This window comes from Leucopleurus acutus (assembly GCF_964270905.1).
Source record: "Leucopleurus acutus genome assembly, chromosome: 8".
NCBI lineage: Eukaryota > Metazoa > Chordata > Mammalia > Artiodactyla > Delphinidae > Leucopleurus > Leucopleurus acutus.
The window spans coordinates 59172579-59186856 of NC_139151.1; the positions used below are offsets into that span (position 1 = coordinate 59172579).

General features: G+C 40.5%; 1 protein-coding gene across 3 annotated transcripts in view; it reads left to right on the plus strand.

Moving 5' to 3' along the window:
* The window catches only part of FCHSD2 (FCH and double SH3 domains 2), a 299421-nt gene that overhangs the window by 282536 nt on the left and 2607 nt on the right, over nt 1-14278 (plus strand). For 2 of the 3 annotated variants that reach the window (XM_082845563.1, XM_082845565.1), the window contains 6 exons: nt 4706-4840; nt 10141-10224; nt 10345-10522; nt 10808-11028; nt 12011-12140; nt 12283-12365. In XM_082845563.1, coding sequence (XP_082701689.1) covers nt 4706-4840; nt 10141-10224; nt 10345-10522; nt 10808-11028; nt 12011-12140; nt 12283-12365 — 831 coding nt within the window. The remainder of the gene's footprint in view (nt 1-4705; nt 4841-10140; nt 10225-10344; nt 10523-10807; nt 11029-12010; nt 12141-12282; nt 12366-14278) is intronic. The other variant, XM_082845564.1, reaches the window with a different exon arrangement.

Sequence of the window (14278 nt, forward strand, 5' to 3'; positions counted from 1 at the left end):
CAGGTAGTTCTTGACATGTATGTGCTGATCAGTACTTAGCTGAAGACTTGAGGGAGACCTCTGCAGATTTCCAGAGTTCTCTCTATGCATTTCTTCATTACTCTACCCAGCAAACTCTAGCCACTTTGACCTTCCTGAATTCCCAGTTCCATATCCTCAATTCAGGGAGACCACCATCCTTTTCTTGGGTTCCCTCCTGCTATATCTCAGCTTGGAAACTTTTTTCATACAGTAAGTTGGGGAAATTGTTTCCCATCCACCAAGGATCACTAACTTTCATCACATGATGTCCAGTGTATTGAAAACTGGTCTTTCATATATTTTGAACAGTTTTTTAGTTGTTTCTGGAAGGAGTTTAAATCTGGTCCCTAATATTATTCCATCTTGCCTGGAAACAGAAATCCATTTTGCTGATATTTTCAACATCATTTTTTATAATATACTTGTGTCTGGAATGATGTTCACTGTGCTGACTTTTCTGTCTAGATGGAATTCAGAGGCTCTGCTGGCCAGTTATAGGGAGCTGCCTTCCTCTGTGCTGGATGTCACCAGATTTTTCTAATCTATATTCTCCTTTTCTCATAAAAACAATAATGATGTATTAAGTACCTCCTATGTACCAAGCATGTGTTAAGGGTTTAAGTATTGCCTCACTTAATCCTTATGATAACCTTGTTAAGAAGTAATTGTTTTCATTATAGAGATGAGGTCATTGAAGTTGAGAAGTCAAATAATTTGCCCAAGGTCATATAGCAAGTAAATGGCATAGTCAGCATTCAAACCCAAGTCTGTCAGATCCAGGAACCATAAAGCTGATGAAGCCCTTCAGAGATAATTTTGCTGAATACAGGAGGTCAGCTACTAAAACCAACTTGGAAAAGTTCTCTTCTACCCTTGCAATAAGAGTAAGCATTTTATAACCTCTAAGAAAGGGAAAATATTAATACAGCTAGAAAGAATAGTTTTGATTAAAATTCTGTCAGATGACAGGAAGGAAAAGGGATGTGAGCAGTTGTTAAGAAACAGGAAGAATGTGATTTTAGAAATGCTGGGTCAAGAAGGCATTGCAACAGCTAAGTTACAGAGGGTGGAAGAGGAAAAAGGAAGAAATTGTCCTAAGATGACATACTTTGGAAAGCTGCTAGAGCAATGCAAAAGCATGTGGCAGTGACCCCTATTGCTGTCACTGCAACCTTTCAGTCCCTTCCGTGAGAATCAAAAAATGAACTCAAAATGAAGGAGAAAGAAAGGAATGTTTAGTATCAAACAACGTTGCCAAAATGAAATGTATTGGATTGATTCCCAGTGCCAAAGCACAGTACATATTAACATTCCTTATGCTATATTTTTGGAAACATGTTCTACACACATTGGCTTTAATTTTAGTTTTTATAGATGTATGAGTATTTTGTTTTGTTTTGTTTTTTTGTAATGTCTATAACCTTTACTAGAATATAAAGGCAATGTCTTCCAAGTATATATAAATATGTTTAAGTTAGTTTTACGGCAGTTTCCTGCATGTGAACCTCATCTTTTATATGACACCCTATTGGAAAATAATAGAATCATAAGCCTGAGATAATTTGAAAGGTCAAGATTTGAGTCTATTTTGTCATTGATCTGACTGACCATACATGAATATTTGTAAGATAAGGCATGTGAGGCACTCAGCTGTGGAGAATTTTCAGTAATAGTTATAAATGAGACTACTACAGGGGCTTTGAAATGGAGGCAATAAATGTGACAAGAAGTATGTACTATTTATTCTTCAGGAACCCTCTCCTTCCCCCAGTTCTTTAGAATTTTATTAGGTAAATAGCAGGTGAAGAGAGTCTTTTAAAATGTCAGTGATAATTACACAAGAGAAATCACATTAACTCAATAAAGAGTAGAACTTGACATTATAGGCAACTTATACTTTTTGACTCATTGAATCTCAGGAAATCTCTGACCTTCTTCTCAATTCACCCTTTCCATATTCACAGGGCCCTCTGTGCACTTAGCATTTGGTTGTGCTCATTTCCCACTCTAGGTTGTGAACTCCTGCAATGCAGACAGCATCCTTCATTTCATATCTAAGAGCCTAGTTTAGTGTTCAGCGTATAGTAGGTATTTGGTATTCTAATTAATTGTTCTACTGTAAGGCCCAGTTCTGACTCTCCATTCCTTATATCCTTAATGTGTAAGCATTAGTGCCTTTGCATGTTTAAACATAGGGAAAAGTAGCCAAATAAGTGTTTATATGTAGCTAGAAACCAAGAAACCTTTGAGCCTATTCTGTTTCTTCTTTATTGGATTTTTAATCTAAAAAGTAAAACAGGGGCTTCCCTGGTGGTGCAGTGGTTAAGAATCCCCCTGCCAGTGCAGGGGACACAGGTTCGATCCCTGGTCCAGGAAGATTCCACATGCCACAGAGCAACTAAGCCCGTGCGCCACAAATACTGAGCCTGCGCTCTAGAGCCCGTGAGCCACAACTACTGAGCCCATGTGCTACAACTACTGAAGCCCACGCACCTACAGCCCATGCTCCGCCACAAGAGAAGCCACCTTAAAGAGAGGCCTGCGCACCGCAATGAAGAGTAGCCCCCGCTCGCTTCAACTAAAAGAAAGCCAGCACACAGCATTGAAGACCCAACACAGTCAAAAATAAATAAATAAATAAATTTATTTTAAAAAAATAAAAAGTAAAACATGCCTATTCTAATAGTTTATAGTTCAGAGGTATATAAAAAAACAAGCCAATCTCCTCTATTTTCCAGTCTTTATTCTTCTTACTTTGCCTACCCCTGTTAGATATTTATGCTCATATAAATATTATTTGTATTTTAATATAATGGACAATACTCAAATACATTTTTTACACTCAATTTGATTTTAATTAATATATGCCTTTTAGCTATGATGGGTAATATACATTGAAACTGGGTTAAATTATTTTCCTTGTGCTACATTTCAAAAGGAACTGTGCCCTTTTCTGTGGCAAAATATACATAACATAAACTTTACCATTTAAACCATTTTTAAATACAAAGTTCAGTGGCATTAAGTACATTCACATTTTTGTGCAACCATAACTATCATCCATCTCCAGAACTCTTTTCATCTTGCAAAAGTGAAGCTCTATACCAATTAAACAATAACTCCCCTGGGGCTTCCCTGGTGGCACAGTGGTTGAGAATCCGCCTGCCAATGCAGGGATCATGGGTTCAAGCCCTGGTCCAGGAAGATCCCACATGCCGCGGAGCAACTAAGCCTGTGCACCACAACCACTGAGCCTGCGCTCTAAAGCCCATGAGCCACAACTGCTGAGCCCACGTGCCACAACTACTGAAGCCTGTGCGCCTAGAGCCCGTGCTCCACAACAAGAGAAGCCACAGCACTGAGAAGCCCGCACACTGCAACGAAGAGTAGCCCCCATTCGCTGCGACTAGAGAAAGCCCCTGTGCAACAAAGACCCAACACAGCCATAAATAAATATAAATAAAAAATTTAAAAATAACTCCCCTGTCCTCCAACCCCTAAATCCATGACAACCAACATTCTACTTTCTGTCTCTATAAATTTGACTACTTCAGGTACTTCATATAAGTAGAGTCATACAGTATTTATCTTTTTTGTGACTGGCTTATTTCACTTAATATTAATGTCCTTAGGGTTCATCTGTTGTAGCATGTGTCAGAATGTCCTTCCTTATTAAGGCTGAATAATATTCTGTTGTCATATACCACATTTTGTTCATCCCCTCATCTCAGTGGATGCTTGGGTTGCTTCTACCTTTTGGCTATTCTGAATAATGCTGCTATGAAGATTGGTAATCAAATATCTGTTCATGTTCCTGCTTTCAGACTCTTTGGGGAGGAAGGATTGAAAGAATAGAATAGAAATTAAAATTGAAAAGAATTGAAAGAATAGAAGTGAAATTGCTGGATTATATGGTAATTCTGTGTTAAACTTTTTGAGGAACCATCATACCATTTTCCAAAGCAGCTACACATTTTACGTTCCTACCAGCCATGCACGAGTGTTCCAGTTTCTCCACATCCTTACCAACACTTAATTCCTCGTTTTTTTATAATAGCCATCCTAATGGGTGTGAAGTGGTATCTCATTGTGGTTTTGATTTGCATTTCCCTAATGATTAGTGATGTTGAGCATCTTTTCATATGCTTGTTGGCCACTTGTATATCTTCTTTGAAGAAATGTCTTTTCAAGTCCTTTGTCCATTTTTGTTTATTTTTTGGCTGTGTTGGGTCTTCGTTTCTGTGTGAGGGCTTTCTCTAGTTGCAGCAAGCGGGGGGGCCACTCTTCATAGCAATGCGCGGGCCTCTCACTATCGCAGCCTCTCGTTGCGGATCACAGGCTCCAGACCCGCAGGCTCAGCGGCCATGGCTCACGGGCCTAGCCGCTCCGCGGCATGTGGGATCTTCCCTGTCCGGGGCACAAACCCGTGTCCCCTGCCTTAGCAAGCGGACTCTCAACCGCTGCGCCACCAGGGAAGCCCGACTCTTGGTTTTAAAAAGAAAAAAAACTCTGTCCTTTCATAACATTAAAAATGCAAGTGAGAACAGAACAGATACTTTTCTTTGTGCAGTTGAATAAGTAAATTAATTAACATTTTGAAACAATCAGGTTTTAAGTGTTTTTCCTGCTTTCATCCATTTTCTTGAAGTAAGCAAGCTAGCCAATGGCTTCTGATTTTTCCTAGCTTAATGCAGATACCGAAAGAGAAGAAGGAGAAGAGTTTGAAGACAACATGGATGTTTTTGATGACAGCAGTTCCAGCCCTTCTGGCACCTTAAGAAATTATCCACTCACCTGCAAAGTTGTTTATTCCTATAAGGTTTGTATTTCTCTAACATACTTCTCACATTAAATTGTGACAACTCTGAAGATACAAGTAACTGTATCTACCCAGCCTCTTATACTGTACTTATCATAAAATTGGTGTTCAGTTCATATTAGAGGCAACATAACATAATGGGAAAGAGTCCAGGCTCTGACGTCAGACTGCCTTGGTTAAAATCCTGTCCCTGACACTTACGATCTACATAACCACGCTAGTCCCTTGGTCTCTGTGAGCCTCGGTTTTCTTATCTATATTATGGGGATAATATTATAGGGCTAGTTTGAAGACTAAATGAGATACCACTTTTATAGCAAAGCATTTAGCACAGTGCCTGACATCTAGTAAATTTTCTGTAAATAGAACTCTTACCCTTATCAATTGCCTGACACAAGACCCTCCATTACAATAGTTCTCAAAATTGATATTAAAATAAAATTGCTTGACAGAGCAGTTTTGTTAAACTTTACCTTTCCTAACCTTAATATAACCACCTCTTGTTTCCAGGTTAAGCAAGGATCTGGATAAATAGATTCCTGAACTTCCAAACCTGATTTGGTATAATAGTTCTTAATCTCTCTCACCCCTGCCCTGCTTTCCCATTAACTTTTTACTCAAAGTAAATTGAGTTTCAGTTCCCCGGTTCCTCTCTTTTCCTTACTCCCTTCATCAATCACTAGCCAGTTCTGTTGAGTCCACCTCCAAAACATATCCTGAATCCATTCACATTTCGCATCTTGGTCTAGGCCATTGCTTTGATTACTGTAAAAGAAAAAAACCCTAATAATTGGTATCCCTTCTTCATACTTGTCTACCAACATACTTGTCTACCACTTTCCACTCTGCAGCCAGAATTATCTTTAGTACGTATAGGAGGTTATTTTATTCCCCTGCCTAAAACCCTTTATAAGCTTTCCATCACACAAAGAAAAATAAACTCTTCACAAGGGTCTATAATGTCCAGATTGATCTGGCCCCTGAAAATCTCCTTAGCTTCATGTCAGACCAACCCACCCAGCCCATGCACTACACGTTAGCAACTCTGGCTGCCTTTCAGTCTTCAAAAGCACTACGCACCTCTCTGACTTGACAGCTTTGCACTTGCTGCTCCCCTACCTGGAACTGTCTTTTCCCAAATCTTGGTTGGCTGCCCACTGCTCTTCATATAGGCTCAGCTCAAATAGTGCCTCCTCAGGTTTCCCCTGACCACCTAAATGCATAGCCAACTCCCCAGTCACAACTCTATCCCATTGCCCTTTTGTCCTCATTTATTTACTATATAGCACCTATCACCAACCAAACTGAATGTTGTTTGTTTTCCTACTTCTTTATCTGACTGTCCACTAAAGGTCCATGAAGGCAGAAACCTTGTCTATGTCTGTGTACCTTGTTTATGTGTCTTCAGCACCTAGGACAGTGCCTGGCACATAGTGGGTCCTCAGGAAATAATTGTGGAATGAATAAATGAATGATGTAAGGAAGGCATGAACAAATGAATCCCTTTCATTTTAATGAATGGCACTAATTTAAATGAATTACTTTCATGTTAATGCCATGCTGAAGGGACAACAGCAGAGGAAGGGTCTGAGGAGAATCTAAATCATACATGGGACAGTCTCACTCCTACCACCACCATCCCTGGAGAGCCAAAAGCTAATATTATTTACTCCTCAATATCAGTGATTACCAGACTTTTTTTCATTTAACATCCTTTTATTATATATTTAAGTTAACAATACTTGCTCTTTTCTAAAAGGGTTGGGATTTTTTTTTCCCCAATGTAAACTGTTTTGATAACCTTTTGAAAATTTGAAGTCATCTTCCGAGATACTTGTAAGGTGTTTTAAAATTTTATAAAACTTGGTTGGGATTGTTTCCCTATCTTCCGTCTCAGTATTATATTTACTTTGAAGTTCCAGAATTAAAATTTAAGGTCCTTAAACAGAGAGGGTCCTAGGTATCTGAGTGATTATTACATCTGAGGAATTTTACAGATGAGGTAGCATTTCAGTGGGGTCATGAATAAGATCTTTCTAGTTACAGTGATAAGGTAGGGAAGGGAAAGAGCCTTATAAGCAAACAGCAGATACAGAGACACAGTTTGATGAGATAATAGGGTGTTCAGGAAATGTTAAACTCAGTGTTGTGTGAGCATCAAGTGTGGGAAATAGAGCAGCTGGAAGTAAAGATGTCAGATAGACCTGTAGATCAGACTGAGTTTGGCTTTTATCCTGGCTGAAGGAAGCCATTGGGTGTCCTAAAATCAGACTAGGCTTTTAAATAAGGTAACCCTGGTCGTGGTATAGATATTCCAGAGAGAGTAGATTAGAGTGGAGTTAGTCTCTGTAAGCCTAGTTGTGATTCCTATGGTCCAGACCAGCAAAGAAGGCCTAAGTTAATCTGGTGAGAACAAAGAAAAGCTAAATTTAAGGAGTAGTTTCAAAAGCCTTAAAAATGCTCATAACTTTGTCCCTACTACTATATATCCTAAGAAAGTGACCCACAATATAGAAAAACATTCTGGATACAAAATGCTCTTTCATCATAGTACTACTTTATAATAGCAAAGTTGGCAGTCCAATAAGGAAATAGTTAAGTAAATTAACCATTCATATAATGTAACCATAACAAAATTTTATGAAGATAATTGAAAATTATATTAGAGTTTTTTATGTAAGAAGAAATATGTCCAAAAAGTAAGATACCAAATTGTATTACCTTAAGGTCTTAATTATACATATTTCTAGCTTTTCTACAGTGAACATGTATTACTTTTGTAATCAGGAAAAATCATATTGTTTTAAAAGAAAACAGGAAATTTAGAGAGATGGTGGTGGGAATGGAGGGCACGGCTGCTTCTGGGGTCCTGGCTGCCATTGCGTATTAGGACTTCATGAGGTAGTGTGAGACCACGTGTTTATTTAATAACTATTTACTGACTACTTGCTGTCTTTAGTTGGGATAAGTGAGAAGAATTACATTCCCTGCCTTAAGTAAGTCATTCTAATAGGAAGCGCAAAAGTGCAAACAACTAACTTGAGAGCCACAGTAGTCAGTGTTAGAGGGATGCTCAAAGCCTTCTAAGAATAAAAGGAGGAAAAAGCAGCCAGCTCATTGTGGGTGGTCTTGGAAAACATATAAGCTTGGCATCAAATCATAAGTAATAATAATAGCTACCATTTATGAAGTCCTGTGTACCTGGTATCATACATATATTTTTTTTTTTCTAATCCCTTCAATAATCCTATAAGGAAGATATTATCAACCAACCCATTAATTCAACAAATATCAGTACGTGAGCACCTTCCATGTACCATGCTGTGCTCTTTTCTAGGCTTGGGGATATAGCATTGATGAACACAGACAAAAATCTCTGCCCTCGTGGAGCTTACATTGTAATAGGAATAAAAAAGAAAACTGAGGCTCTAAAAGGTCTTATGGTCACTTGCCTGTAGAAACAGACTGAAGCTGGACTTGAACTCACAGTAATCTAAATCTAGTCAACAGATGGGAAAGAGGGAGCAGGGCCTGCTGGAAAGAAGGAACAGCCTGATAAAAGCATAGAGGCAATAAAGAACGTGGTATGTTCAGAGAATAGGGAATAGTTTGCTGGGGCCAAAGCATCAAGAGACCACAGGGTTTTGAGTGTCATGCAAAGGACCTGACCTTGTCAAGTGGAAGAATTGGTCACTGCTTGGGTATGGTATGATCAAGCTAGTGTCTGCTTATATAACTATGTTGGACAACTCGCATGGACCTTCATGACTTTTTTTTACAAGGGCAGCATTGTATTTAAAGGTGTTCTTAACCCTCCTGCTTTGCCATCACACACACTAAAATCTGGTTGTGTTGGATAACTTTTTAAGTTTTGCCACAGAATTTGTTATGTAGGTGCCTTTTGCTGGTATATTCAAGGCATAGTGTGGTTTCAGATTAGTGAAGAAATTCCATTGGAGGGGGTTGGTGGTGGTGGTGGGATGAATTGGGAGATTAGGATTGACAGATATACACTAATATGTATAAAATAGATAACTAATAAGAACCTGCTGTATAAAAATTAAATTTTTTAAAAATTCTATTGGAAAAGCTATCAAAAATCAGTGAGCTTTTTTTCCCTCATATTTTGAGATCAGAGGTAATCTGCTTAAAATTCTGTCCTGGAGTATTTCTGTGATTGGTCAGCCATTTTCAGTACTATTTTTCTGTCTCAAGTAGCTATTATAGCAATATCCAGAATCTGGGTTTCATGAAACGTACATGAAATAGGAAATGAGTCTTTGGAAATGAGTCTTGCCTTACTTTTGCTTGTGTAATTTGGAGATATTTTACACTTTGAGACTGTGAGATCTGAAAAATTATATGGTCTAAAGCAGTAGTTTTAACTAATCTTGGGACTTGGGGAAAGCTTTTAAGGCTGTTCACTAAGAGCCAGAAGATGTCCACAGACCCCTCCTGTTACATGTGACAGGCAAGTCTCTTTATGAAACAAAGTCACAAAGTCTCTCTCTACAACCCCCCTGCAGAGTCCCTGAGAGCTTGCTCTCAGATTCTACTGCCTCAGGGGTAGTATTTAGGTGTCTGGTGCTAGTGGACTCCTGCTGTTAGGGATTAAAAAAAAAAAAAAAATCACAGCAACTTCTGCAGAAGCACACAAGTGGATCAGCCTAATCTCTACAGTTAAGTTGGAGCATCAGTCATTTCTCTCCTACAATTTTCTTCTCTTGGCCACTGTTTTACGGTGATTCCAGACAAATTCCAGGCACTGCTCAAGCTATCAGTCAATCCATGTACATAGCTCTTTGCATTTTCACAGCCTGCACCTCCATGGTAGCCCTCTGGTGTAGTTCTAATTCACGGCTTTCTCCTTTGCTTGTGCTTCCCAAATCATCATGGTTCTGTGCTTATTCATCCCACACTAACTCCCCCATCTTCCCGAGAATGGCAGGATTGTCATTTTGAAGAAATGGAGGCATCAAGAAGTTGAATAACTTACCAATAGATACATAAGCTGGAGCTAGAACCCAGGTCCTCTACTTCCAGCAGAGTGCTGTGTTCACTGAACCTGATTGCCTCTTGAGGATTCCGTTTCTCCAGTTTTTGTTGTGGCTTTATTTTGTTTAGTTTTTTAAAGTAAAACTTCACCTCATTATGATAGTTTTACAACACTCAAATTTTTATGTTCAATACGTTTTTCAAAATCATTTCAATATTTTGATCCCCAGTTTTTGTTATGATCAGTTCACATCTGCTCTTTATCTAACCTTTTTAATTTTGTCCATGACCATCCTACATTGCAGGCTTCTCAACCAGATGAGTTGACCATTGAGGAACATGAGGTGTTAGAAGTGATTGAAGATGGAGATATGGAAGACTGGGTAAAGGTATATTCCTTTGCTCATATCGCCCCTTCTTGTGACATTTTCAGGAGTTTGTTTTGGTTCTTGTTGTACCCTGTCCAAATTGTGTGTGCAAACCTGTTTTGTCACATGTCTTTTACTCAGGCTCGAAATAAAGTCGGCCAAGTGGGTTATGTACCAGAAAAGTACCTACAGTTTCCCACCTCGAACAGTCTGCTGAGCATGCTGCAGTCCTTGGCTGCTTTGGACAGTCGGTCACACACATCCAGCAATTCCACGGAGGCCGAACTCGTTTCAGGCAGCCTCAACGGAGATGCCAGTGGTAAAGACTGAAACAAGGCACTCTTTATTTGGTCACATTTGGCCTAAACTGTATTACCCTGGAGTCAGCCTTCAGTAGGTTAAAAAGCACAACTTTATTCCTTTTCTGTAATATGTTTATTTGGTCACGTTTATCCTGTACAGTAGAACCCTAAAGTTGATCTTCAGTGAGTACAGAATTATAGCTGTACGATGGCCTTTTAGTTGTCACTTGTGCATGGGGTGGCTGCAAAAGTAACCTGGTTGTCGGTGTTCTTACTGCATTTTTCTCTCTCTTGCTACCTAGTCTGTTTTGTGAAAGCACTTTATGACTACGAGGGCCAGACAGATGATGAATTATCTTTTCCTGAGGGAGCAATCATCCGAATCTTGAACAAAGAAAACCAGGATGATGATGGCTTCTGGGAAGGGGAATTCAATGGGCGGATTGGAGTTTTCCCATCAGTGCTAGTGGAAGAACTTTCAGCCTCAGAAAATGGTGACACTCCATGGATGCGAGAGATTCAGGTGCACAACAGGGGGAAAAAGCTGAATTAAAAGATGTTTAAAGAAAATGACTCCCAAGGAGTCTGTTGACCCACGCAAAAGTGGGCTGTGGTCTTGGCCTCACCCTCACCACTCCAATCCTTGGTTGCCGGGTTTCTGCAAAACTGAATTTGGGAAGCAGAGACTTGTCAGTCAGGCTCTTGTGCAATGGCTGTATGACAGCTCACTTCTCCCACATTCTGTTCTCTGAATTGGGGAACGAAAATACTAAATTGTGTGTGACATACAAAAGAATGGTTTGGTGGAGAGAAAGAAAGAAACCAGAGAGGGAATGTATTATCTCTGTGGTTAGTTTATGCAGTAAAAATATTAGCTTGCTCTTTTTCTCCCTCACACTGTCAGAGCCTCCCTGCCCAGCCCAGGTCCTACTAGTCCTGTTCAGAGAACTGATGAGCCTGCCAGAGCTCCATAGGCTTAGCTCATCATAGCAAACCTTGTCTTTACGGGAAACTTCTAATTCGGATCAGTCACAGCAGGCCTGGCAGGTCCAGGACCATAAGGAACATGTCTGTCCATCTTGCCTGTGTGGTATTGTGACCACTTAGCGTGACATTTACAGAACGTGGGGAAGTCAGAAACTCAGCCAATTATTTTATCTTCACTGAAAAATACAACTTGTCCCTTTTTTTGTTCTTCACTGAACTGACTAATTTGGTATGTTTTCAATAGAACTCTCGAGAATGGTTTGACTTGGTAACTGTTTAAGATAAACTAAAATCAGTAGTATAATGAGATCTGTGGAAGGAAAAAGTTAAATGCAACACAAAACTGGGGGTTGGGGTGGTTATTCTAGGCTCATTTGCTTCTAATGAGGCTGACCAAGAAAGTTAATAATCATAACTTAGCTCCAAAGAAAAGTAATTTGCCAGGAGTAGTCAGAGAAGCCTGCTGGTCTCTCCTTCCTCAAGTGAGCACTTCGTAACCTCTCTTCCCTTTGCTGCAGATCTCTCCCTCCCCCAAGCTGCCCGGCTCCCTGCCTCCACTGCCACTGTATGACCAGCCTCCTAGTAGCCCTTACCCCAGCCCAGATAAGAGGAGCTCTCAGTACTTCCCCCGCTCTCCTTCAGCAAATGGTAAGGGTTCTCCAGGGCATGGGTCTACATGCGCTTTGATTCAGAAATCCACACGTTCACCTGAAGAGCAAACAGATCTGCATTAGCATTTTTATTGCTCAACAACGCAAATAAATTGAGCTTCTTTGATTCCCTCCCTTAGAAAACAGCTTCCATGCCGAATCGCCAGGATTCTCACAGGCATCCAGACATACTCCTGAGACCTCATATGGGAAACTACGACCTGTAAGTCTCTTATCTGGCAGGGTTATAGAATGCGTAGTTTCTCCAAATTGAAAGTTAGAAATTCATGTATCTCCATGACCCCTGTGTTGTTACTAATTCCCTCCATGCCAGGGTAAGATGGAGTTGGGAAGTTAAAAAGAGCTCTGGAAAAGGAAGGCTATACAAATGAACACATCTTGGAAGGTCTAGCTTACACTGGTGCTTTCCTCACTGAGCCATGGAGAGATTGCAAGGTGACAGCTATGAAAGTGTATTTAAATTATAACAAGCTCTGAGAGCATTAAAGTGGTCTAATTGTGAAACAGAAGCATTTTTTTTTCCAGCAGGCATTTTATGAGAACCTATTTTCCAGGCCTCTAATTGCCTCTTTGACGGACACTGAAATGAAATAAGATACATGCATTTTGAGGTTTGAGAGCTTCTATTCTCAAAGGAATCTGTTCTTACAAATAATCACCTCTACTCACCCCTCACTGACTCCACCCCACCACCTCACTGTGAAACAGCTCTTCAAGGTCATAACTTTCGCATGCTAATCTAGTGCATATTTGCAATTTTATTTTCCTAGACCCCCTTATCAGCATTTGACGCAGTTCTCTGAACCACTCACTACCTTTGGCTTTGTTCATTCAGCAGATATTGAGTGCCTTGTTAAGGACTTGGTTCTTGATCCTAAAAGTTTAGGAAGCTATTGTAAGATTGTAAGCAGGACAGTGATATGACCAGTTGTGCATTTTTAAAACACCACTATGGCAGCTAAGTGGAGGATGAATGGAAGGTGATAGAATGGACACAGGGAGCCGTTAGGAGGCTGGAGCAGTGGTCCAAGCAAGAGGGGACAGTAGTGTGGACTAGCGGGTAAGAGCGTGAATGGAGAGAAATGGACCTGTTTGTTCTACCACACTTTCCTGGTCTGCTTTCTACTTCCTGGCCCTTTTTGTTACTGAGTCCAAGTTCACTCTTCTCGCCGCAGGACAGGCCAATAAATCGGGAGACGAGGTATTGAGGCGAAGAATAGCGACTTTACTTGGAAAGCGGCAGACCAAGGAGATGGCAGACTAGGGTCCCCAGAAAACCATCTTGGATGCCTGTTTCTTTAGAGGTGGGGGAGGAGGTGAGAAAGTAAAGTTAGGCCATTAGTTTTGCCTGCTTGGCCAGCATGGGGAGGGGATGTGTTAATTTCTTCTTTTCTGCAGCCACTCACAGGTGGGCAGGGTCAGATTGTCTCCCTGTGAGCTGAACAAAGGCACTTTAGTTTAACATTCAGGCAGAGGGGCAGGGTTCCCTGAGGCAGGCCACTATGTATGATTATAATAACAAAAGCAACAAAAAGCAAAGGTTAAAGTCAAAGAAACAGATCCAACAGAGAGTCAGAATTGGCTCTTCCCTGTTATATTTTCATTGACCTTTGCGGGCTTCTCTGCCTCTACCCATCTCTGTTGATGCTTCTCAGGGTTCTTTCCACGGGCTGCTTCTGTTAAAGTCATTAGAGTCACTCTCTGAGTAATCTCATCTACTCCCAAGGCTTTGATAACCATTTATTTACTGACAACTCCCAGATTTATAACTGCCAATCCAGTCTCTTCCCTGAGCTTCAGACTTGTGGAAATCTCAGTGTGTATGTACCAAAACTCAGCAAAACACGAGTTAATTATCTTCCCTCCCAGACATACTCCTTCTCCCATATTTCCTGTCCTGGTGAGTGGTACCCCCATCCTGCCAGTGCTCTGCCATCACTCGTGACACCTCCCTGACCCTGCCTTCCACAAAGAGTCATCGCAAGTCCTGCCAGGTTTACCTTGGAGACAGCTGTCAAGTTTTTCCACCCTCTGCTGCCCCACTGCCCGTACCCTAGTGCAGGCCAACATCAGCTTTCTTTCAGACCACCACAGGAGTCTCCAAAACTGTCACCT